This window comes from Vipera berus, assembly GCF_964194415.1.
Source record: "Vipera berus genome assembly, chromosome: Z".
NCBI classification, from domain to species: domain Eukaryota; kingdom Metazoa; phylum Chordata; class Lepidosauria; order Squamata; family Viperidae; genus Vipera; species Vipera berus.
The window spans coordinates 4,667,354-4,693,253 of record NC_138205.1 but is presented as its reverse complement, the minus strand read 5'-3'; the positions used below and the strand labels follow the sequence as shown (position 1 = coordinate 4,693,253).

The 25,900-nt window shown below is 45.4% G+C and overlaps 1 protein-coding gene across 2 annotated transcripts; it reads right to left on the bottom strand.

The window, feature by feature from the left end:
* Positions 1-1,650: 1,650 nt before the first annotated feature.
* LOC308676897 (HAUS augmin-like complex subunit 4) lies at positions 1,651-20,667 on the bottom strand. 2 transcript variants are annotated; one of them, XM_081342957.1, is made up of 10 exons: positions 20,628-20,667; positions 19,251-19,298; positions 19,001-19,143; positions 14,073-14,189; positions 11,439-11,579; positions 8,438-8,534; positions 7,158-7,303; positions 3,019-3,149; positions 2,701-2,769; positions 1,651-1,897 (listed from the first exon to the last, which is right to left on the bottom strand). In XM_081342957.1, the coding sequence occupies exons 2-10, from the start codon at positions 19,291-19,293 to the stop codon at positions 1,720-1,722; spliced, it is 1,065 nt and encodes a 354-aa protein (XP_081199083.1). In that variant the 5' UTR covers positions 19,294-19,298; positions 20,628-20,667; the 3' UTR covers positions 1,651-1,719. The 2 variants fall into 2 exon arrangements, with proteins under 2 accessions (XP_081199083.1, XP_081199084.1); XM_081342958.1 differs by having other exon boundaries at positions 19,001-19,304; positions 20,628-20,648.
* Between the last annotated feature and the right edge of the window lie 5,233 nt (positions 20,668-25,900).

Here is a 25,900-nt window from a genome sequence, read left to right as displayed (position 1 = left end):
CCCACCTTATCTCCCTCCCACTGAATAATTGTGAGACACAGTAATAGCAGCAGATGCATGTTTTAGTGTTTAATACGGTAAATATCAATAAATTTAACCCATGCCATGAAAAGTGCTTTTGGGATAGTCTGCCATTTAAAGTTGAAAGGAAAAAAAAAGATTCAAACATTGCACAGTGCTTTGTCTCTTCATCTGGAGTGCCATTTAAAAAAATAATAATACAAAATTAAGTACAACAGATTCCACAGCTTGAAAACCTGTCGTGGTACAATCTATCCCAACTCAAGTCCTCTCTATACAAATTCGGACTTCAATTCCCAGAATCCTCTAAGCATCCATGCTGCCTGGGGAATTCTGGGAGTTGTTTTATTCCCTGTGGAGAGAATATGGACTGGGAAAAAGTGCTTTAATACCGGGATATGTTATAGAATTGCCCTTCTAGCAGACAAGCCAAATGCTGGGACGTCACCTTAGCTATAGTTTAATTAAGGCAATTTTGTGTGTCTCCATTTGCGTGTCTCCTGGACCACTGTTCACAACCAGGAATGGTGGGTGGGCCCCAAAAGGTTGTGTATGTTTATCAAGCGAAGAACTGGGAATGAATTTGAAGAACTGGCAAACACCCTGCCAGTTTGTCAGGATAATGATTTAACAGCTAAATAGCTTATGTAAAGATGTAGTGCAGGGGTGTCAAACTGCCGGCCCGCAGGCCGGACGCGTCACAACGAAACCGCGCCTGATACATCGTGCAACGTCACGTGACGTCACAAATTTGACATGCCTGATGTAGTGTAATGTGGATGATGCAATAATAGGAATGACTCAGCAGGTGTGTGTATCCCTTTAAGAGTCTGAGTATAAAAGGGAAGTTTTTTGCTGGAATCTTTCTCCCTCTGTCCTTTGACTGCTGTAATTGCCGTGTATTGGAGTCTGCTGTTTCACCATGTGAATGTACTTTGTTCCTAGTGTATATTTGTAGATAGTGTGCAATATAAGCCACATTTAATACAAACCACCAGGGCTTATTTTGTCATAGAACGCTCAGAACGGAGTTCCGGCACCTTTTTTGGATGGAACCTTGTAGGGTAGGCAAGGTGGGTTGTATGACATATGTGAGTTCCGGCACCTTTTTCTTTTACAAAAAAAGCACTGGAAACCACTGTTTACTGTATTTACTCCTGGGTTACCTCAGCGCAATGACTGTGCATGCTCTGACAGTTTTCCTCAACTGTGGGATGTGGACTTCAACTCCCAGAATTCCCCAGCGAGCAACGCTGGCTAGAGAATTCTGGGAGTTGAAGCCCATAACCTGAGAAACACTGTTCTGTGCTAAATAAAGCAGCATTTCCCCCCCCCCAGACTTCTGCATTAAGCCAAGAAGGCAGACATGTTAGGTTAAATCAGGGTTTCTCAAAGCTGGTTAACTTTAGCACATGTGGATTTCAGCTCCCAGAATTCCTCAGCCAGCCATGTCTCTCTGGCTTAAAAGTTGCCACCTTTGAGAAACACCCAACTTAGATCTTTGCATCCTTGACTCTTGGAAGGTTTTGGCAATGCGAAACAAGGATTTCAAAATTATCTCCCTGTCTTGTGGCAAAGGGGGCAGGCAGGAAAAAGAAAGCAATCCGTACATTTCAAATTTTATTCTGTGATATTTATTGTGCGCTGTTTCGATTTTCTGCAAATCATGTGCGGGCAGTGGCCATTCTCGCCGCCTCCTCAGTCTTCGCTGAATTTGGTCAGCACCCACCGGCGGTTCTGAATGATTTCTTGCAACTGCGTGTATTCTTTGACTAACTCCTCAAATTCTGGCCCCAGGGTCTCGTAATTCGAAAGGATACCGCGGGAAGTGGTCAGATCTAGCTCTTCTTGGCTCAGGCTGGCCTGCAGTTTGTCCCTGGAGAAGAATTAAAAAGAGCCAGGTCCCTTCCAATTCTGTTGTTCTGTTCTGTTCTGTTCTGTTCTGTTCTATTCATCATAATCGTAATAGTAAAGTTGGGAGGGACTTTGGAGGTCATCTAGTCCAACCCCCTGCTCAGGCAGGAAACCCTGTACCATTTCAGACAAATGGCTATCCAGTCTCTTCTTAAAAACTTGCAGTGTTGGAGCATTCACCACTTCTGGCGGCAGGTTGTTCCACTGGTTAATTCTATTACTATCTTATTCTAATATTACTATTACTATTCTATTCTATTTCATTCCATATGTTCTATTCTATTTCTATTCTATTCCATATGTTCTATTCTATTTCTAATCTATTCTATTCCATTCCATACGTTCTACTCTATTTCTATTCTATTCTTCTCTACTATTCTATTCTATTCTTCTCCATTCTATTCTATTCTATTCTATTCTATTCTATTCTATTCTATTCTATTCTATTCTATTCTTCTCTATTCTATTCTGTTCTATTCTATTTCTATTCTATTCTCTACTATTCTATTCTATTCTATTCTATTCTATTCTATTCTATTCTATTCTATTCTTCTCTATTCTATTCTATTCTATTCCATTCCATATGTTCTATTATATTCTATTCTAATTCTAATTATATTCTAATCCATCTTCTATTCTATTCTATTCTATTCTATTCTATTCTATTCTATTCTATTCTATTCTATTCTATTCTATTCTATTCTATTCTATTCTATTCTATCCTATCCTATCCTATCCTATCCTATCCTATCCTGTTCAGCTCACCTCATCATCCGATGCACGTCCACTACCTCAGGCGTATAAGTGTCCAACAGGATCTTCACTTCCTCGAGCCTAGAAGAAGCAAAATAGTTCCGAGTGAGCTTCAACTTTCTATTCCTACCAGAAAAAAGGCGTCTTTTGCCAGCAATCGGTCTATCTGGAGAAGGTTTTCTAGAAGCCCAACCGTTCTTGAGCAACATTCAGAAAGTTGCCACTAGACTAGAGGAAAAAAAAATCTATTACGATTGTTTTGGTAGGGAAAATTGGCATTAGGAGTTGGCCGGGGGGGGGTTTGCCTTCCCAGTCGATAAAGGAGCTCACCGTATCTTGAGGAGCATAGCGCTGCATTTAATCTCCAGATACAGGGTGTTGAGCTGGTCAAGTTCGGATTGGACCCCGAGGCGAAACTCACGAGCAAAGCGTTTCAATAGGCCCAAACAACGCAACAGGACCTGGAACAAACAGGGAACAACAATGCAAAGAGGCCATCACAAAGGAAGTTATCGTACGCCTCCAGAGATGGATCATCCTTGCGCAGATCTATCATGTGTGACGACTGTGTTCTTTCCCTGAATTGGCAGTCTCTTCACAGAATAATTCGTGTCTTAGTGGCTTCATGTGAACCAGTTCGGTGTAGTGGCTAGGTGCTGGGCCCTTCACTACTAGGAGACAGTGAGTTCTAGTCCTTGCCTTACAGCTGGGTGCCTTTGAGCCAATCACCAGGAGATGATCGTTCTAGTTCTTCCTTAGGCATTTAAGTGGCTGGGTGTCTTGGGGTCAATCATCAGGAGGTGGTGAGTTCTAGTTCTGCCTTAGCCAATTAAAGACGGCTGGGTGCCTTTGGGCCAATCACCAGGAGAGTGGGAATTCTAGTCCCACCTGAAGCATGAAAGCCAACTGATGACTATGGGCCAAATCACCAGGAGATGGTGAGTTCTAGTCCTGCTTTAGGCATGAGAGCTGGCTGGATGACTTTGGGCTAATCACCAGGATACAGTGAGTTATAGTCCCATCTTAACCATGAAAGACAGCTGGGTGACTTTACTGCCAATTCTTTTCCATCTGCTTCACAGAGTTGTTATTGTGCAGAAAATGGAGGGGGGGGGGGAGAGAGAATTAGGTTTGCATAGTGATGAGCTGACCAACAAGAAAGAGATGAATACGTGACTGAACTGTTTCAATGTGCTGTACACGGAGCTGCTTTTGAAGCTCACAGCTAGGAGTAATTTATTTATTAATCGCGTCTATAGACTGCTGCAATGCTAGAGAATCTAGTTAGAAATGTGCCTCAGTATTTCCATCTAATACCTCTGCTATGTGAGCTGTACAAAGTTAATCGTGAGGTTCTAAGTGCACCTGAAGTGGTAAAAAAACAGGAGAAAGAGAAAGAGGAGAAAGAGAAGGAGGAGGAGGAAGAGGAGAAGGAAGAGAAAGAGGAGAAAGGAAGAATAAGAATAGAATAGAATATTAGAATAGAATAGAATATTTAGAATAGAATAGAATATTAGAATAGAATAGAATAATATTAGAATAGAATAGAATAGAATAATATTAATAGGATAGAATAGAATAGAATAATATTAATATTAATATTAATATTAATAGAATAGAATGGAATAGAATAGAATAGAATAGAATAGAATAGAATAGAATAGAATAGAATAGAATAGAAATAAGGAATAGAATAGAATAGAATAGAATAGAATAGAATAGAATAGAATAATGTTTAGAATAGAATAGAATGTTAGAATAGAATAATAAAATAATATTTAGAATAGAATAGAATAATATTAGAATAGAATAGAATAGAATAGAACAGAACAGAATATTAGAATAGAATAGAATAAGAATAGAATAGAATATTAGAATAGAATAGAATATTTAGAATAGAATAGAATATTAGAATAGAATAGAATAATATTAGAATAGAATAGAATAGAATAATATTAATAGGATAGAATAGAATAGAATAATATTAACATTAATATTAATATTAATAGAATAGAATGGAATAGAATAGAATAGAATAGAATAGAATAGAATAATGTTTAGAATAGAATAGAATGTTAGAATAGAATAATAAAATAATATTTAGAATAGAATAGAATAATATTAGAATAGAATAGAATAGAATAGAACAGAACAGAATATTAGAATAGAATAGAATAAGAATAGAATAGAATATTAGAATAGAATAGAATATTTAGAATAGAATAGAATATTAGAATAGAATAGAATAATATTAGAATAGAATAGAATAGAATAATATTAATAGGATAGAATAGAATAGAATAATATTAATATTAATATTAATGGAATAGAATAGAATAGAATAGAATAGAATAGAATAGAATAGAATAGAATAGAATAGAATAGAATAGAATAGAATAGAATAGAATAGAATAGAATAGAATAGAATAGAGCAGAGCTGGAAGGGACCTTGGAGGTCTTCTAGTCCAGAGGTCCCCAACCTTTCGGGCACCAGGGACCGGTTCAGTGGATAGAGGTTTTTCCGTGGACCGGAGGGTGCGTGGTTTTGTGTGCTGCCTGCATCCCGCGGATGGGGCTTTGCTTGTTTGTGTGGACCAGTTGCTGGTATGCCGCGGCCCGGTACTGGTCCACGGACTGAGCTCTGGGGACCCCTGTTCTAGTCCAGCCCCCTGCTCTAGCAGGAGAACCTATATCATTTCAGACAAGTGACTGTCTAGTCCAGGGGTCAGCAACCTGAAACAGTGAAAGAGCCACTCGGAACAGGTTGCCTCACAAAAGGAAAAACTGGGAGCCGCAAAAAATGTGTGCGCATGCGTGTACATGCGCTCATGCGCAGAACAGGGTTTGACTGAAGAGTGGAGCCAAGGCGAGATATGCACCTACCCTGCATATTTGAATTGATTGGTTGAACTTTTTTAGTCCCACTTTTTTTTTTGTTTGGACTGCACATGGCAGAGGACTGGGAGCCGCAGGAGACGGCTGAAAGAGCCGCATGCGGCTCCGGAGCCGCGGGTTGCAGACCTGTGGTCTAGTCTCTTCTTCAAAATCTCCAGCGATGGAGCGCCCACGATTTCTGGTGGCAAGCTGCTCCACTTGCCTTCGGGAGGAGGAGGAGAAAAAAGAAATAGAAAGTGGAGGAGGAAAAAGAGAAAGACAAAAAGGAGGGGGAGAAAGAGGAAGAGGAAGAGAGGAGCAGGATGAGGATTGTGGGGTCCCTGGTGCTCTCTGAGCTTGGTGGTTTCCTTGCAGATGTTTCATAACCCAACTAGGGAACATCATCAGTATTAGAAGGGAGAGGAGGAGGATGTTCTGAACCAGCCAACTACCGGCCTTGTAATAAAGCAAACCCCTGTTCAAGCAGTAGAGACTGGAGAGCGTCTGAGGTTGCAAAGCGTTTGCCAAGTTTAATTCACAAGCAAAACAACAGAACAAGAAACACAGGAACTTGAATCCTCAAGCGGAAGGGTTGCTTTCAGCAACCAGCCCCTCCCCAAACACTCCTTTTATTTAGAGTTCAGGGCGTGGTCTCCCTGTGCCTCCTCCCGAGGAGTCCCACAGCCTTTCTCTGTTTGTTCCTGCTCGACTGCCTCCTGCGTCGGGCGTCCTTGAACAGGGCCAGCTGTGGGTCATCATCCTCCGCACTATCGGGCTCACGCAGCTGAGAAGAGGTCCCCGGCTGAGGGCTCTGCAAAGCCTCCAAGCCATCATCAGCCGGTTCGTCTTCCACACCCTCCTCCTCCCCCTCATCTGAGTCATCCGATACATCTGAACCGGCTGCCGGACCCACCGGCTGGCCCTGAGTCATAACAGAGGAGGAGGAAGAGGAGGAGAAGAAGCAGGAGGAGGAAGAAGCTGCGGGTGGGGGTGGGGGTGGGGTGAAGGTGCTGACCTAGCAACCAGGTGACACTGAGTTCTAGTCCCACGTTAAAACACGGGAAACACCAGCTAGGTGACTCTTGGGCCAGTCAGTTTCTCAGCCTGGCCCGATCTCAGAGTTCTTGTGGGTAAAATTGTTGTGGGAGGAAGGAGCAGCACGGCATTTGTTTGCCCGCCCTGACTTATAATTATAAGCCGTCATAAAAGTGGGATTAAAACCCGAATCGAATCGAATCTCAATTTATCCACCCGATGAAACGAGAACTTCGGCCTTTCGGCATCGTTTGTTGAGCTGGGCACAGCTGCCGCTAGCAGATTCCCGACCGAGGTTGAGTGTGTGTGTGTGTGTGTGTGTGTGTGTGTGTTGGAATTTAACAGCAAGGATTACAGAAGCCAACGATACTTATCTGGGGTCAAGCTATCCGCAGCCCTTTCAAGAAACGCAAACAGGTTTTTTTTAGAGACAAAGACGCTTGCCCCGCTGTTTAAAAGCTTATCCTAATCTTAAAAGAGTTCCCAAAGTCTCTAGACAGAGGAATTGGGGCTCCGTCCAGAGCAGGACGGATAGCGGGTAGACAGACCAGAATTTCTACCTGGGGATAAACCGCTTTCTGCTGTTCCAGACATCCGGTCAGTTCTTGCTGCTCAGCTCTGGCCTCCTTCAAATGCTGCTTCTCCGTGGCTAGACTCTCGGCCAGGGCGCCCAGCATAATCGTCTGGGCTGCGGCTCCGACGTTATCTTCAAAAAAGCAAATTCAGAGAGGTCAGCGTAAGAGAAATCAGGAGAGTCGGAAGGGACCTTGGAGGTCGTCTAGTCCAACCCCCTTCTCAAGCAGGGGACTCTAGGCCAGGGGTCTTCAAACGTGGCCCTTTGATGACTTGTGGACTTCAACTCCCAGACTTCCTCAGCCAGGTGCCTGGCTGAGGAATTCTGGGAGCTGAAGTCCACAAGTCATCAAAGGGCCACGTTTGAAGACCCCTGACCTATACCATGTCAGACAAAAGGCTATCTTAGCTCTCTTCTTAAAAACCTCCAGGGATCCAGTTAATAAAGATGATTAGGGGGCTGGAGGCTAAAAGATGTGAAGAACAGGAGTGGGAGCATGCTGACAGAAGAACAGAGTTGGAGTTGGAAGGGACCTTGGAGGTCTTCTAGTCCAGCCGCCTGTTCAAGCAGGAGACCCTATACCAGGGGTAGGCAACCTTGGCTCTTTTATGACCTGGGGACTTCAACTCCCAGAATTCCTGAGCCAGCATGGCTCAGCATGGAAACCTCTCCATTTCTCCTCAGCATGGCTGGCTCAGGAATTCTGGGAATTGAAGTCCACGAGTCATAAACGAGCCAAGGTTGCCTACCCCTGGCCTAGGCCTAGGCCACTTTATGACTCGTGGACTTCAACTCCCAGAATTCCTGAGCCAGCCATGCTGAGGGGAAAGGGAGAGGTTTCCAAGCTGAGCCATGCTGGCTCAGGAATTCTGGGAGTTGAAGTCCGCGAGTCATAAAAGAGCCAAGGTGGCCTACCCCTGGACTAGACCTACCCAATTCCAGCAACCGTTCCTTATACGTTTTAGCCTCCAATCCCGATCATCTCTGTTGCTCTTCTCTGTAGTCTTTCTAGTCTCAACATCTTATTTACATCGTGGTGACCAAAACTGGATGCCGTATTTAATAGTTTGTCCACTAGGACTCCAAGATCCCTCTCACAGTTACCACTATTGAGCTAGCTTTCATCTAATCGGTGCCTGTACATTTAATTTTTCTTGTCGGTTTAAAACGAATCCCAGCCAACTGGAAATCCCAGCCCGCAATTTTCGGCTCCCAACAACTTTTATTCTCCAGGCCAACCTGATAATACTGCAATTCCAAATTTACCACTTTCCGGACGATAGTAACCGAGCACATCCAAACATTTGGTCTTTAGAAGCTTCTCTAACTTGGCTGGGAGGTGTTTGTGCACCTGTTCCAGGTCCTAGAGAAAGACAGAAAGAAAAATATATTCTTTTTCCCTGACCAGCTTCAATTATTACCTGTTCTCTCCAGGATTACAGCTGGTCCTCCGCTTGCCATCGTAACTGAGCCCCAAATTTCCGTGGATAAGCGGACCGAGAACCTCCATCGACATTTTAGCCCTGCCCTTTGGGATGGGGACCTTTCGAACAGTGCGGGAGGATGAACAGATTTCCAGAAAACATGGCAGACGGCAGGAACCATTTGCGCTTCGGTTTGAGAGGCAGACAACGCAAACTCATCCTCCAACTGCCCGCGCCTCTCTTCGACGGTGAAGGGATCCAGGGCTTAAAACAAGAAGGCCCCACGCCCATTTGCACCGCTCAGGTGATCCCGAGGACACAGGTAAACCCCCAAGTGGCCTCAACGACTCTCTAAAAGACTGAGTGGCTGTTCGTGCCGGCATCCTGGGAAATTCCGATTATTCCATCTCTGGCCATGGGGGGTGAGCTATTACCCCCCCCCCCGTAGATAGGGCACGCAACTTGGGGGTCCTTCTAGATTCACAGCTCTCTTTGGAAGAGCATATTGGAGCTGTGACTAGGGGGGCCTTTGCCCAGGTTCGCCTGGTGCGCCAGTTGCGGCCCTATCTAGACTGGGATGCCTTGCGTACAGTCACTCATGCGCTCGTGACTTCTCGTCTAGACTACTGTAATGCTCTCTACAAGGGGCTGCCCTTGAGGTCCACCCGGAGACTTCAACTGGTGCAGAATGCAGCAGCGCGAGTTGTCTTGGGAGTTTCCCGATACTCCCATGTTACACCTTTGCTCCGCGAGCTGCATTGGCTACCGGTTGCTCTCCGGGTGAGGTTCAAGGTGTTAGTGATGACTTACAAAGCCCTTCATGGCATGGGTCCGGATTACCTACGACAACACCTGCGGCCGGCGTCAACTTCCCTCCGTCCAGTGCGCTCCCACAGAGAGGGCCTCCTCAGGGTGCCTCCGATCAAAGAATGCCGATTGGTGGCCCCCAGGGGGAGAGCATTCTCTGTGGGCGCGCCAGACCTTTGGAACCGCTTGCCGGTCGAGCTCTGGATGGCCCCCGACCTTCGCTCCTTCCGGCGCGATCTCAAAACCTTCTTTTTTGAACAAGCTGGCCTGGTCTGACGGGATGGGGTTGGGTTTTTTATAATCAGTTTTAACTTTAATATGTATTAATTACTACGGGCATAGTTGTTTAATCACTTTTTAATTTTTGTATCCTGTTTTTATTATGTATTGCCTTGTTCACCGCCCTGAGTCCTTCGGGAGAAGGGCGGTATACAAATTAAATTATTAAATTAAATTAAATTAAAAGAAGGCAAATGACCAGCCATCTGCAAGGAGTATAAATCCTTCCCTTCCCCCACCATCCAGTCAGAGCCGAAGAAGCTTCTTGGACGAGAAGCCAAACGTCTCCAAAGAAAAACAAGGAAGTCCATTTGCCTCGTGAAAAAAAACACCTTTGGGATGAAGTTCGGAGACGATACAACCAGTAGTGGGCCTTATTCAGGACGACAAGGTGGAAGCTTACCGCAAGGAGGTGGAGGGGTTGGTGAACTGGTGTAAGGAAAACAGCCTAGTTTTAAATACCGGAAAAACCCAAAGAGATCATTGTCAATTTCCGAAAAGGCAGGCCCAGCCACAATTCTCTGTGCATTAATGATTGCCCTGTGGAGACGGTTACCAGCGTCAAATTCCTGGGTGTGCAGCTAATGAGTAGGCTGGCTTGGTCGCTCAACAGTGAGAAACTGGTGAAGCGGGCCCAGCGGCGCCTGCATTTTCCGCGTCGCGTGAGAAAAGCACGTCTTCTTCCCCCTGTCCTGACCACTTTCTGCAGAGGGACGATCGAGAGCATCCTGTCATATAGGACCACAGTCTGGATTGGAAGCCTTCCCGGCTTCGGACAGGAAGGGGGTGCCGAGAGTGGTGAGGACAGTCGAAAAGATCGTTGGCATTTCCCTCCTCTCCATCCAGGACGTGGCACAGAAGCGTTGCTTGAGCAGGGTCCGTAAGATTATCTGGGATGCTACACACCCTCTTCACGACCTGTTTTCCTTGTTACCTTCTGGGAGGAGGGGGCTTCGTGGTATCCGTAGCAGAGCATCCAGATTCAGCCACAGTTTCATTCCATACAGCATTGACCTTGTGAACTCTCAGCCTTCCTCCTTCCATTATATATTCAAGAGGGGCAGCATTTAATATTTATTTGCTATGTGTATGTAGTCAAGGCCGTGGTCTTCCCAGTTGCAATGTATGGCAGTGAAAGTTGGACCATAAGAAAGGCTGAGCGCCAAAGAATCGAGGCCTTTGAACTCTGGTGCTGGAGAAGACTCCTGCGAGTCCCTTGGACTGCAAGGCGATCCAACCGGTCAGTCCTAGAGGAGATCAACCCTGACTGCTCTTTAGAAGGCCAGATCCTGAAGCTGAAACTCAAATGCTTTGGCCACCTAATGAGAAGGAAGGATTCACTGGAGAAGAGCCTCATGCTGGGAAAGATTGAGGGCAAGAGAAGAAGGGGACGACAGAGAACGAGGTGGCTGGATGGAGTCACTGAAGCAGTAGGCATGAGCTTAGATGGACTCCAGAAGATGGTAGAGGACAGGAAGGCCTGGAGGAACGTTGTCCGTGGGGTCGCGATGGGTTGGACACGACTTCGCAGCTAACAACAACATGTCTATGTAGGGGCGTGGGTCTATATACATATGTTGTATGCAATATGTTTTAGGTATGTGTCACGTATGTGTTTCCCTTTGAGAGCGGGCAACTAAATTTCACTTTTGATGTGTGCCGTTGTGCCCACAGTAGAAAAATAAAAAATTGACAATAAAGCTTATCTTATCTTATCCGTGTCCTGGAGGACTTGAGAAACCCCCGTAGATTCTTACTTGGTGAGCAGGCAGATATTCCGTTAAGTGATCGGGCTGCAGGCCTAAGACCGACGGACGGGGGTTTGGCAGGGAAGAATCCAGTTCAAGCATCCGTTTCAATTCCGCTACTAGCAACTGCTGTTCCAGGGTTTCCAGGAACTGAAGGCAGGAAAAAGGAGATTTAAAAAGGGGGGTGGGGGGGGGGGAGGGAAGAGATAAACAAACTTCAATCAGCCAGAACTTTCCCTCCAGAAAAACACATTAAGCCGATAAAAAAACATAGTCTGGCTGGCTGAGCCACCAGGGCGAAGAAGAACGAATCAGATCAAGCTTCGTTGTGAGCTGGCTGTTCGGTTTGACCACAACGGGGCCTGGGTTTTGCTTGGCAATTCGAGGGAAATGTGCTGAGCGGCTTGTTTAACTACAATTAACGAGACCCAGCGCGTTTTATGGCGGTTAGCTCGAAGCAAGAGGGAGGAAGATTGCGAGGTCCCTGTTTGGCGCTCTTGGCTGTTATCCTTGCAGACATTTTTATTATTAAACTAGAAAACATCGGTAGCGCAAGCGAGTGAGGTCTGTGGAGGGGAGGAAGAGGAAGAGGGGGAGGAAGAGAAGAGGAAGAGAAGGAGGAAGGGGAGAAGAGGAGGAGGAAGAGGAGGCGGGGGAGAGGAGACTAAGAAGAGGAGGAAGAGGAGAGAAGAGAAGGAGGAGGACAAGGAGGAAGAGAGGAGAGTAAGTAGAGGAGGATAAGAATAAGGGGGAGGAGAGGAGAAGAGGAGAGTAAGAGAAGGAGGTGGAAGAGAGGAGAGTAAGAAGAGGAGGATAAGAATAAGGAGGAGGAGGAGAGGAGGAAGAGGGGGAGAATGGGGAAGAGGAGGAGGAGAAAAGGGGGAGGGAGGGAGGGCTTGGTCGTTTTCTTGAAGGCGTTTCATTACCAAACTAGTTAACAGTGTCAGGGCTGCAAGGGACTGGGGTTTGCTTTCTGTTTACCCATGATAGATAGATAGATAGATAGATAGATAGATAGATAGATAGATAGATAGATAGATAGATAGATAGATAGATAGATAGATAGATAGATAGATAGAATTAGGTGATAGATAGATAGATAGATAGATAGATAGATAGATAGATAGATAGATAGATAGATAGATAGATAGATAGATAGATAGATAGATAGATAGATTTAGGTGATAGATAGATAGATAGATAGATAGATAGATAGATAGATAGATAGATAGATAGATAGATAGATAGATAGATAGATAGATAGATAGATAGAATTAGGTGATAGATAGATAGATAGATAGATAGATAGATAGATAGATAGATAGATAGATAGATAGATAGATAGATAGATAGATAGATAGATAGATAGATAGATAGATAGATAGATAGATAGATAGAATTAGGTGATAGATAGATGATAGATAGATAGATAGATAGATAGATAGATAGATAGATAGATAGATAGATAGATAGATAGATAGATGGATAGATAGATAGAATTAGGTGATAGATAGATAGATAGATAGATAGATAGATAGATAGATAGATAGATAGATAGATAGATAGATAGATAGATAGATAGATAGATAGATAGAATTAGGTGATAGATAGATAGATAGATAGATAGATAGATAGATAGATAGATAGATAGATAGAATTAGGTGATAGATAGATAGAATTAGGCGATAGATAGATAGATAGATAGATAGATAGATAGATAGATAGATAGATAGATAGATAGAATTAGGAGATAGATAGATAGATAGATAGATAGATAGATAGATAGATAGATAGATAGATAGATAGATAGATAGATAGATAGATAGATAGATAGATGATAGATAGATAGATAGAATTTGGTGATAGATAGATAGATAGATAGATAGATAGATAGATAGATAGATAGATAGATGATAGATAGATAGAATTATGTGATAGATAGACAGACAGACAGACAGACAGATAGATAGATGATAGATAGATGATAGATAGATAGAGGGGGTAAACAGACAGCAAACCCTAATCAAAAGTTCCTAATCAAGGAACCAGCAAGGACATCCCACCAAAACTCCCAGGGCAAGTCACTCATCACCGCTAGCATTGAGGAGGTCACCCACTTCGGCAGCGAAACATCTCCAACACCGGCAAGCTCAAGACAGCCTCAAGGACCCCCTCGAAAGCTCCTCTACCGTGCAACGGCGATTCGCTTCTCGGCTCCGAGTCGCGTCCGTCGAGACTGCTCTGGGCCTCCCTTTTCTCCAAGCGCACCCCCATTCTCACATCCCTTCGGGAAAACCTCTCCTTTCCCTGAGGGCTGTTCGTCATCTTCCAGGGCCTTCCTCACGTTCCTGTTCTGCCTCCCAGGGTTGATCGGCTGCTCTACCTCCTACGTGCCGCCGGAGCCTGGATCCAGCTCCACAGGATGCGCAATTACCCAGCTTACATCGAACCCTCTGCCCAAGCCGATTCCTTTTTATGCCCCTTTTCCGCCCTGCTGAGATAAGGCCACCAACTCTGGTCTCCCGCTGGGCGGTTTGCTTCGCACCACTGGCCAAGCCAGCGTGAACGCTCCCTCGCCAGCCCGCCCGAGCGCGCATTAAGTCGGCTGCGTTGTGCGTTAAGCTTCTTTCCCGACGACGTTACTTTTTTGTCCTGGGGGGCGGGATCGGCTCCCAGTTCCAGCAAAGCCTCCTGCAAAAGGCGGTGTAGGGCTTCCCACTTTAACCAGTTGGCGCGGTGCATCTCCAGTTCTTTCCTGGCCTACAAGAGGAGGATTAAAAAAAAAATTATTATTTTTTTAAACAAAGGGAGAACTGGTTTTTTTAATAAGGGCGACGGGGGCTTGCTCAATAAATTAAATTGCCGCTGGCAGGAACTGCGGCTGCTCCAGTCCAGTCCAGCTAACCTTGCCAAGCGAGGATCCATCATCTTTGACCGCACAACTGCAGTTTTTTTCTGGAACTGGCAGGCTGCCGTTTCGTGCCTTTTTTTTAGTGCGTGGTGTGTGTGTGTATGTGTGTGTGTACATACACACACACACACACACGTGAGATGGAGAGACAGAGAGATAGGCAGGAAGAGAGAAACGGTACCAATCCTACGTCTCTTTCTATCCATCTTTCTTTCTCTCTTTCTCTCCGTATCAGTCTGTATCTATCTACCCACCAACCTTAGATCAGTGGATGGGCAGATATAGATATAATTGATATAGACAGAGAGAGAGAGATGGATAGATAGAAAGAGACATAGAGAGATATAGATTAATGGAAAGAGGCAGAGATACAGAGATTGGTAAGAGGAAGTAGATAAAAGAGAGAGAGAGGGAGGGGAGAGGCAGGCTGGTAGAGAGGTAGATTAGATCCATTTCTCTCTCTTTCTTTCTTTCGGTCTACATCAATCTACACCTGCCTATCTAGCCATCTAAAGTATATGGATAGAAAGACATTGACAGATATAGTGAGAGATTGATAGAGATTGATAGTTAGTAGATAGAGAGGGAGAGAGGGAGAGAAAGAGAGGGGGGGAAGAGAGAAAGAGGCTAAGGCACCAAGTTAGAAAACAGGAGACCATGAGTTCTAGTCCTGCCTTAGGCACAAAACCAGTGGGGTGACTGTGGGCTAGTCACTCTCTTTCAGCCCAACCTACCTTCCAGGTTTGTTGTTGTAGATAGATAGATAGATAGATAGATAGATAGATAGATAGATAGATAGATAGATAGATAGATAAATAATAATAATAATAATAATAATAATAATAATAATAATAATAATAATAATAATAATAATAAGAAGAAGAAGAAGAAGAAGAAGAAGAAGAAGAAGAAGAAGAAGTAGTAGTTGGAAGGGACCTTGAAGGTCATCTAGTCCAACCCCCTGCTCAGGCAGGAAACCCTATACCATTTCAGACAAATGGCTGTCCAGTCTCTTCTTAAAAACTTCCAGTGTTGGAGCATTCACCACCTCTGGAGGCAGGTTGTTCCACTGGTTAGTTGTTCTAACTGTCAGGAAGTTTCTCCTTAGTTCTAGGTTGCTTCTCTCCTTGACTAGTTTCCATCCGTTGCTTCTTGTCCTGCTTTCAGGCGCTTTGGAGAATAGCTTGGCTCCCTCTACTTTGTGGCAGCCCCTGAGATATTGGAACACTGCTATCATGTCATCCCTCACCCTTCTCTTCGTTAAACTACACATACCCAATTCCAGCAACCGTTCCCTATATGTTTTAGCCTCCAGTCCCCCAATCATCTTTGTTGCTCTTCTCTGTACCCTTTCTAGAGTCTCGACATCTTTTTTACATCGTGGTGACCAAAACTGGATGCAGTATTCCAGGTGTGGCCTTACCAAGGCATTGTAAAGTGGTATTAGTACTTCACGTGATTTTGATTCTATTCCTCTGTTAATGCAGCCTAGCACTGTGTTGGCTTTTTTGGCAGCTGCAGCACACTGCTGGCTCATATTGAAGTGATTGTCCACTAGGACTCCAAGATCCCTCTCACAGTTACTACTATCGAGCAAGGTACCACCTATACTATACCTGTGCGTTTGATTTTTCCTGTCTAAATGTAGAACCTTACTTTTTTCACCATTGAATTTCATTTTGTTAGATAGCGCCCAGTGTTCGAGTCTGTCCAGATCCTCCTGTATTTTAAGCCTATCTTCTGGAGTATTGGCTATTCCTGCCAGCTTGGTGTCGTCTGCAAATTTGATGAGCTTGATGGATGGATGGATGGATGGATGGATAGATAGATAGATAGATAGATAGATAGATAGATAGATAGATAGATAGATGATAGAAAGAGATGGATTGACAGAGATACGGAGATTGATAGAAAGATATTAAACAGAGAGAAACAGATTGACAGATAGATATAGAGATATAGATAGATAGACAGACAGACGGATGGATAGATAATTGATAGAGATATGGGTTGATAGAGATATGGAGAGCTTGATAGAGATATTAGATAGAGAGAAACAGTGACAGATAGATAATTGATAGAGATAGATACGGGTTGACAGAGATACGGAGAGATTGATAGAAAGAGATATTAGATAGAGAGAAAGAGATTGACAGAGATAGATTGATAGATAGATAGATAGATGGATAGATAGATAGATAGATAGATAGATAGATAGATAGATAGATAGATAGATGATAGAAAGAGATGGATTGACAGAGATACGGAGATTGATAGAAAGATATTAAACAGAGAGAAACAGATTGACAGATAGATATAGAGATATAGATAGATAGACAGACAGACGGATGGATAGATAATTGATAGAGATATGGGTTGATAGAGATATGGAGAGCTTGATAGAGATATTAGATAGAGAGAAACAGAGTGACAGATAGATAATTGATAGAGATAGATACGGGTTGACAGAGATACGGAGAGATTGATAGAAAGAGATATTAGATAGAGAGAAAGAGATTGACAGAGATAGATAGATAGATAGATAGATAGATAGATAGATAGATAGATAGATAGATAGATAGATAGATGGGTTGACAGAGAAACAGAGAGATTGATAGAGATATTAAACAGAGAAACAGATTGACAGATAGATATAGAGATATAGATGGATGGATAGATAATTGATAGAGATAGATAGATATGGGTTGATAGAGATATGGAGAGCTTGATAGAGATATTAGATAGAGAGAAACAGAGTGACAGATAGATAAACAGGCAGGCAGGCAGACAATACATAGAAGCTGTGATAGACTATTCAGCGTAGGGCTGCTGTACACAGAGCAAGGAAAGGCTTCCTCTCACCATTTTGCAAACAGACACCAAAACACCCGGCCCGTTTTTTTCCTCCCAAGATTTCTTAGGGAACCAGTAGGGAGAATTAACCCCCAGTTAATTTCATTTCAGCCCTGATGAATATACTGGGTCTTAGTATGTTTTTGAATCCAACCTGGGAAGAAGCGAGCTCCCCAATTCACACAACCCGGGGGATCTTTTAACTGGAACTGGATAAACAATGCCAGACAAAATACAGTACTTCTGTACGTCCTTATGGGAACTGGATCTAGCCCAATGCACGATTCCTCTTATTATTCCCGCTGTCTTCTTGCGGGCTGCCTTGTGCTTGTAATCCAAGGCTCACCACCCAATCTGCAAGTAGGGCAGCTACTGTTGATGTCGAGCACTATAATCAATGAGAAACACGCCTGCCTCAAGAGAAGTCAAATCCCGTAGCTTTACATTTGTAAATAAGTAATTTATTTTTCGTGGTGTTTGTCTCATCTCTCTCTGCACTGCAGAGATGAGCGACATGCTGAGCAGGGAATATTTGCTCATTCTTGCTTAAGATGATCTGCAATGCAACACAACACTCATCCAGGATCTTCCCTAGAAGATCAACCTTTTTCAACCATGGGCACTTGAAGAGCTGGCGGGGGAATTCTGGGAGTTGAGGTCCACCCTGCTTTCAAGTGGCTTCAATTGAAAAACACTGGTTCAGATCCTCATTCTCCTCCGTCCCCTTTTGCAACACCTCGTCCCAGACAAGGAAAAAATGGGATTTTCCAGAATACAGTAGTCCTCGCCTTACAACTGTTCATTTGTGACTGTCCGCAGTTACAACGGCACTGAAAAAATGGCCATTTTTCACACTTAGGACCTTTGTAGCATCTCTACGGTCATGGGATTTACCTTCAGATGCTTGACAACTGGTTCATATTTACAAGAGAGAGAGAGAGAGAGAGGTGATTGATTAGATAGATGATTAGATGATAGATTAGATATAGATAGATCGATAGATCGATAGATAGATACAGAGAGAGGTGATAGATTAAATAGATTATAGAGAGAGAGAGAGAGGTGATAGATTAAATAATTAGATTAGATAGATAAGATATAGATAGATAGATAGATAGATAGATAGATAGATAGATAGATAGATAGATAGATAGATAGATAGATAGATAGATAGATAGAGAGATACAGAGATAGGTGATAGATTAAATAATTAGATAAGATTAGATAGATAAGAGAGAGAGAGATAGAGACAGATAGGTGATAGATTAAATAATTAGATGATAAGATTAGATAGATAAGATATAGACAGATAGACAGAAAGACAGATAGGTGATAGATTAAATAATTAGATGATAAGATTAGATAGATAAGAGATAGATAGAGACAGATAGGTGATAGATTAAATAATTAGATGATAAGATTAGATAGATAAGATATAGACAGATAGACAGAGATAGGTGATAGATTAAATAATTAGATGATAAGATTAGATAGATAGATAGATGATAGATAGATAGATAGATAGATAGATAGATAGATAGATAGATAGATAGATAGATAACATAGACAGACAGACAGACACACAGATTGACTTAACAATCGTGACACTAATTTAACAAAGGCGGCAAGAAAAGCCATGCAATGGGGCAAAACTGACTTAACAACTGTCTCATTTAACAACATAAATATGGAGCCCGATTGCGGTTGTCAGTTGAGGATTTCCTGTATGCCGACTGTTACCCACTTCCTTGTCTCCCACCCACCCACCCCCACCAATCTCTCTCTCTCTCTCTCTCTCTCCCCCCACCTCTTCCAACGGCTGGGCCAAAGCGATGCTCATCCCCGAAGGATCGATGTGTGTTTTCAGATCCGTAAGCAGGTTAGCCAATCCAGGATAAGCAGAGAGATCCTCGTTGGTCAGCGAGCAAGGGGGCAGCTGGCTCCTACAACCTGCGGAAACAGAAATTGGTGTGTGTGGGTGTGTGGGTGAGAGGGAAACTAATTTTCCCCCTTTTTAAATTCTTTTAACGTTCCCTCCCAGAAAGCTCCGGCATGACCTTGTTGCAGGAAATTAGCGTCCACAGCTCCCGAAACCGCCATTCTGCCTGTTTCTCGGGGGGAAAAAAAGGAAATAAAATTAGAAGAAGCCATATTTAAGAAAGAAGCAGGAATCTGATTGAGGGGGATAAAAAAAAACTCCTGGAAAATAAACCCAGAGGATTCCTTTTCGGGAGCAGGGAGTTGTAGAAGCATGCGACGCTTATAGCTTTTTTTAAAAAAAAATCCATCTTGGTGCCCTCCAGATGAATGAACCAAGAATGGAGGAGAGGATTAGGATCCGAACTCGTACCCAAAGGGAAGGGGTTCCTGATTGGAAAAGACCGCCCCCCTCTCCCATTTATAGGGGTGATGCCAAGTTTTGGGTAGAGAAACAAGGGGTGATGTTCCCCACCATTTGAGCCAAGCCGAAATTCTTTCCTCTCTCACACGGCAGGGAAAATAGCTGGTTTAAGGCACCAGGCTAGACAATGGGAGAGCATGAGTTCAAATCCAGCCTTAAACGTGAAAGCTGGCTGGGTGGCTGGCTTTGGGTCACGAGGTGACAGTGAGTTCAGGTCCCGCCTTAGACACGAAAGGTGACTTTGGACAACATTTCCAGGAGACGGCGAGTTCTAGTTCTGCCTTAAGACACGAAAGCTGGCTGGGTGAACTTGGGCCAATCACCAGGAGACGGTGAGATCTAGTCCTGCCTGAGGCACGCAAGCCAGCTGGGTGACTTTGGGCCAGTCTTTCTTTCTCAGCCCAACCCAACTTGCAGGGCTGTTGTTGGGGGTGGGGGAAAGGGAGGAAGAATGAGGTATTTATAATAAAAAAAAAACATTGACGCAGGATAAAAAAAACAAATAAATAAAAATACATGAGTTTCAACACAGGGAGAGCTGCAAGGTAAAGAACCCCCACTCTTGCGTGTGTGAATGCAGCCTTCCGGGCGTGCTTCCCTGCCAATCCTACAGGGATCATAGCATCCCAGGGCTGGCAGAGGGCATCAGAGGTCATCTAGTCTAACCCCTTGAACAGGGCAAGGGGAGGGGCTTATTCTGATTTTTTTTTCTCCTACCCCAAGGAAAATCGCCCCAAAGCACCCCCCAACAAGCCCCTGCATCCTTCCCGACCCCGACCCTCACTTCCCAACGCCGACCCCCACTTTTCCTTGCTGTAACCCTCCAAGCAGCAGGCAGAAATGCAACCGGTGAAGCTCCCCTTGAGATTACCCCAGTTCCGTTGCTTCCCCCCACCCGGCAATTTGCAAAGCAATTGCAAGGAGAGGAGAGAGAAAGTGATGGGGATTTACACCCCCTCTAAGCATCGCCCCCCAACATTCGTCCCCCCCCAACCCCCCCTCCCCTTTCCCTAGCAAAGCCCTGGAATCCAACCTGTGACGTCACGGGAGGGCGTGGCCGCTCTACCCGCCCTTTTTTTTTTCCTCCTCCCGCGCGCTCGGTTAAACGCCCCGCCCACGCCGAGGACCAACTACGACGTCCGCCTAGCGCGCGCCGAGAATTCCACCCCCCCGAAAGGCTGGCAGGCGGTGATTGGTCGAGCTCCCGACCGCCGGAGGCGGGAGCGCACAGGGAAGCCTCCAATGGACGAACAAGAAGCTCAAGGGAAGGCGTGGCCTTGACAATAAGGACGGGCCGGAGGCGGCGGAGGGGAGGGACTCCGAGCGGTTTTTTTTTAAAGCCTTCTGATTGGTCAGCGCCTTGGATATTTCCCTCCAGTAATGCATAGGGGGCGCTGTCCGACTCTTCCCTAGGCTCAGCGCTGAGTTTTTTTTTCTCCTTCTGCAACCGGGCGCCCCCCGCTCAATTCTATCAGCTCTGATCTGGGGAAAAAAAATTTTTTTTTTTGCTTTTAATGATCATGGGGGTTTTTCGCCGCTCGGATCAGGTAGCTGGGTCCTCAGCTGTCTAGGTGCAATTGTCTAGGTGCAAACTCCCATCATCCCCAACCAGCATGGGCTTTGGTAGGGAACGGCGGGAATGCCTTAAATGTGAAATTTAGGAAAGCTGACTTGGGAGGTGGGGGAGACCCCGGCTGCGTCTTCCCTTTTCTCTGTGCATTAAAATCTTAATTCTGCAAGGCGAGTCATTTCCATCCGAATGAGATGACAGCTCTTCCTTATTCCCCATGCGTGGTTTGTGGGTTTTTGTCCCCCCCCCAGTGTTTGCTTTTCTGGTGGATGAATTTGCAAAGAATACATTAAAAAAATAACAATTCAGGGATCTGGAGATTGGATCCAGTTGGGAGAGATTTTCTCTGCCTTCTTTGGAATAGTGGTCTTCCATCGTGTTTGCACCAGATTTATTTATTTATTTATTTTATTAATGGGACTTATATCCCTATCTCCCGAAGGACTCAGGGCGGCTAACAACAATAGCATATAACAGAAATTAAGATAAAATTAAAATTAAAATCATCTGTGCAATAAATTAAAATTAAAAATTAAAAATAAATTAAAAATTGTAAACATAATTAAAATGCCTGTCAGTCCAGGTCAGCCAGGTGGAAAAGGAGTGTTTTGAGGCCGCGGCGAAAGGACCGGAGATCTTGGGCCATCCTAAGCTCAGGTTAGAACCAGGTTAGAAACTAGGAGATGTTGAGTTCTAGTTTTTGCCCAGGCTGTGAAACCCAGTTGGATGACTTTGGGCCAAACGCCAGAAGAAAGTGAATTCTAGTTATGCCACAGGTGCAGGAGCAGGCTAGGTAATTTGGACCAATTACCAAGAGGCAGTGAGTTCGAGTCCTGCCTTAGACATTAGAGGCGGCTGGGTGACTTTGGGTCAATCACCAGGAGACGGTGAGTTCTAGTTCTGCCTTAGGCGTGAAAGGCAACTGGGTGACTTTGGGCAAATTTCCAGGAGATGGTGAGTACTAGTTCTGCCTTAAGACATGAAAGATAGCTTGGGTGACTGAACCAATAAGCAGGAGACGGTGAGTTCAAATTCTGCCTTCGACGTGAAAGATAGCTGGGTGACTGAACCAATAACCAGGAGATGGTGAGTTCAAATTCTGCCTTAGACATGAGAGATGGCTGGGTGACTTTTGGGTCAATCACCAGGAGACGTTGAGTTCTAGTTCTGCCTTAGACATGAAAGGCAACTGGGTGACTTTGGGCCAATCACCAGGAGACGGTGAGTTCTAGTCTCACCTTATGCATGAAAGCCGGCTGGGTGACTTTGATCCAATCACCAGGAGACGGTGAGTTCTAGTCCTGCCTCAGGCATGAAACATGGCTTTCCCTCCCCCTCAGCCCAGCCCACCTCATAAGGTTGTTTTTCTGAGGAAAGGGGGCGGGGAAATGAAGAAGCCTTGTGCATTTTGGTTACCTTGGTTTATTTATAAAAATAATCAAGGCAGGGTATAAAATAAGCCCAGCAAACACCCCCCCTCTCCCCCTTTGGCTCATTAAACAGACTCTTCCCATCATTGACTTATAGATCCATTATGTCCATAGCCTCTCCGGCGGTCCAAGAAGAATTTCTAGTCCTCGCCGGGGAGAGTTAAGTGTAAAAGACAAGAATAAAGGAAGAAACACTGATACGGAACAACGAATGCCACAAGGAGTAAGCGGAGACTTCGCTGTTGTTGTAGTTTTTTTTTCCAAGATTGCAAAACTACAAATAATAAGTACAGGTAATTCTCACAACCCGAATTTCTTGAGACCAGAAACTCCATTGTTAAGCCAGGAGGCTGTTGAGTGGGCCGCCCCTGATTTTGCAACCTTTCCTGCCCCTTGAGTTGTGACTAAAGCCGCTGCCGTCATTAAGCGAATCCAGCTTCCCACCACCACCACCCCGTTGACTTTGCTGACAGGGTCGCAAACGGCAAACACCTGTGATCTCCCGGGACGCTGCAACCGTCGTAAGTACGTCGCCCCCGTTACCAAGTGCCCAAATTCTGATCATCCTGGCTCGGGGGGGAAGCTGCTGCAACAGTTGTAAATGTGAGGACCGGTTGTAGGTCAACTTCCTCGGTGCCGTGGTAACTTTGGTCGCTAAACGAACGGTCGTAAGGTAAGGACTGCCTGTTTCTTAAGATTTGGACCGTTCCTCCGTTTGTACTACTAAGAGGAGCCACCAGAGGACAGGCAGGGCTCGCGCGGGAAACACAGAAATGTTTTCGCTGGTGCCGTTTTCGCTTTCTTGCAAACCCTCTTTTAATCTTCCTGCAAATAAAACAAAGAGATCTGCCAGCGCCCAACGGGGGGACAGATGCCAAGACGATCCAGGGTTTCCCCACAAACTGAGGCAAGCCTAAATCCTCTCTCACCTGGCACGGAAGATAAAGACGGTTTAAGGCACCAAGCTAGAAAGCGGGAGGCTGTGTGTTCAAGTCCAGCCTTACACATGAAAGCTGGCTGGGCGACTTTGGGCTAATCACCAGGAGACGGAGAGTTCTAGTCCCACCTTAGGCGTGAAAGCCGGTTGGGTGACTTTGAGCCAATCACCAGGAGACGGGGAATTCTAGTCTCGTCTTAGGCAAGGAAGCCGGCTAGGTGACTTTGAGCCAATCACCAGGAGACGGGGAATTCTAGTCTCGTCTTAGGCAAGGAAGACGGCTAGGTGACTTTGAGTCAATCACCAGGAGATGGGGAATTCTAGTCTCGTCTTAGGCAAGGAAGCCGGCTAGGTGACTTTGAGCCAATCACCAGGAGACGGGGAATTCTAGTCTCGTCTTAGGCAAGGAAGCCGGCTAGGTGACTTTGAGCCAATCACCAGGAGACAGGGAATTCTAGTCTCGTCTTAGGCAAGGAAGCCGGCTAGGTGACTCTGGGACAATCACCAGGAGACGGGGAATTCTAGTCTCGTCTTAGGCAAGGAAGCCGGTTAGGTGACTCTGGCACAATCACCAGGAGACGGGGAATTCTAGTCCTGCCTTGGTCATGAAAGCTGGCTGGGTGACTTTGGGCCGGACCCACTTTCTCAGCCCAACCCACACTGCAGGGTTGTTGTTGTTGTGGGGAAAAGAGGAGGAGGAAGAATGAGCTATTTATAAAAAACGTTGAAGCAGGATAAAAGCAAAGAAAAACAAAAAAAACGCCACCCCAGAGTTTCAACCTAGGCAAAGCTGGAAGCCAAACAACCCGCGCTCTCGTGTGTGAAAGCAGCCTTCCGGGCGTTCCTCTTGTCAAAGTGTCCCTGCCCATCTTACAGAGATCACAGCATCCCAGGGCTGCAAAGGGAGATTAGAGGTCATCCAGTCCAACCCCCTGCACGGGACGGGGGCCCTTCATTCTGATTTCTTTTCCTTCTGCCAAAAGGAAAATCAGGATGTGCTAAGCTAATATGACACAGAAATGTTTTAGCATCGGGGTCCCCAACCTGTGGGCCGTGGCCACAGGACAGGCTTGCCACCCCAAACTTGTGCTAGTGCTGCGGGGTGCAAAAACAGGACACCGCGCCAGGGGGTGCAAAAACTGGCTGCCGCCGCGCCTCACGACACAAAAATGGGACACCGCTGCATTACGGGGCACAAAAACAGGCTGCCATTGTGCTGCAAGGCGCAAAAAGGTCTACTGCTGCCCCAGGGGTGGGCGCAGAAACAAGGCAATGCACCAAACAAGAACAGGGCAGGGTTGCTATCACGCAAGCGCTAGCCCTGCCCCATTTGCAGCCCTGTGCGTACGTGCACGCACCCACCCATGTAAAATGCTTTCCCTTCCCTTTTCCTCCGGTCCGCCGACCGTCAAAGGTTGGTGACCTCTGTTTTAGCCCATCATTTTTTTCTTCCTTTTACAAAGCCTCGTTTAATCTTTCTGCAAAGAAAACAAGAGACCTGCCTCTAAGCCAGAGGTCTGCCATCTTTTGGGCACCAGGGACCGGTTCCGTGGAGAGAGGTTTTTCTGCAGACTGGAAGGTGCGTGGTTTTGTCTGCTGCCTGCATCCCGCGGATGGGGCTTTGCTTGTTTGTGTGGCCCGGTTGCTGGCATGTCGCGGCCCGGTACCGGTCCACGGACCGGGATTTGGGGACCCCTGCTCTAAGGTGCCTCCAGCCAAACGGCTGAGCTAACGAGAGCGTACGAGGCCGCCAAAATTTCCCCTCCTCGCCAGCGCGCAACTCGCTGACGGAGGAACTCATCCATCGATCGCCCGGCCTGTAACAGCTGCCATTCAGGAGGCAAAGTATACTGCTAGTCCTCGTCTTAACGACCACGATTGAGCCCAAATTCTCGGCGGCTAAGCAGGGCCTTCGTTAAAGTGATTTGGGGCCCATTTTTACGCAAAGTGTAATGACACGCAAATCGAGAGGAGAACCAGATGGACTTAACATCCGTGCGAACTGATTTAACGACCGCGGCGATTTGGTTAACGAAATGTGACGAGGGAAGTCGTCAAAATGGGGCGAGACTCCCATAACAAATGTTCTCACTTAGCAACGTAAATTTTGGGCCTGACTGTGGTCGTAAGTCGAGGGCTGCCTGTATTTGCGGGTTGAAATGCAAGGAGGCTGCAGGACAGGAAGTGTCCGTCCTTCCCATCTTCCTCGTCCAACCCCATTTGTGATGTCAAGGTGGCTTCTTGCAGAACCTCAACTTTGCTTCCTGTTTGGTCTTAAATCAAGTTGAAAGGCAGAAAAATCTCTTTGCATTCTTCTCCCCTTAAACAACAGTGGGGTTTCTCCTTGATCTCTTCCAAGCCAGAACTAT

Coding starts and splice junctions, on each gene's coding strand:
- LOC308676897 (XM_081342957.1), bottom strand. CDS start 19,293: ATGGCGGTTTCGGGAGCTGTGGACGCTAATTTCCTGCAACAAG. Junction 19,144..19,250: donor CGCTAATTTCCTGCAACAAG/GTCATGCCGGAG, acceptor CTGTTTCCGCAG/GTTGTAGGAGCCAGCTGCCC. Junction 3,150..7,157: donor AGAAAGCGGTTTATCCCCAG/GTAGAAATTCTG, acceptor TGTTTGTTCCAG/GTCCTGTTGCGTTGTTTGGG.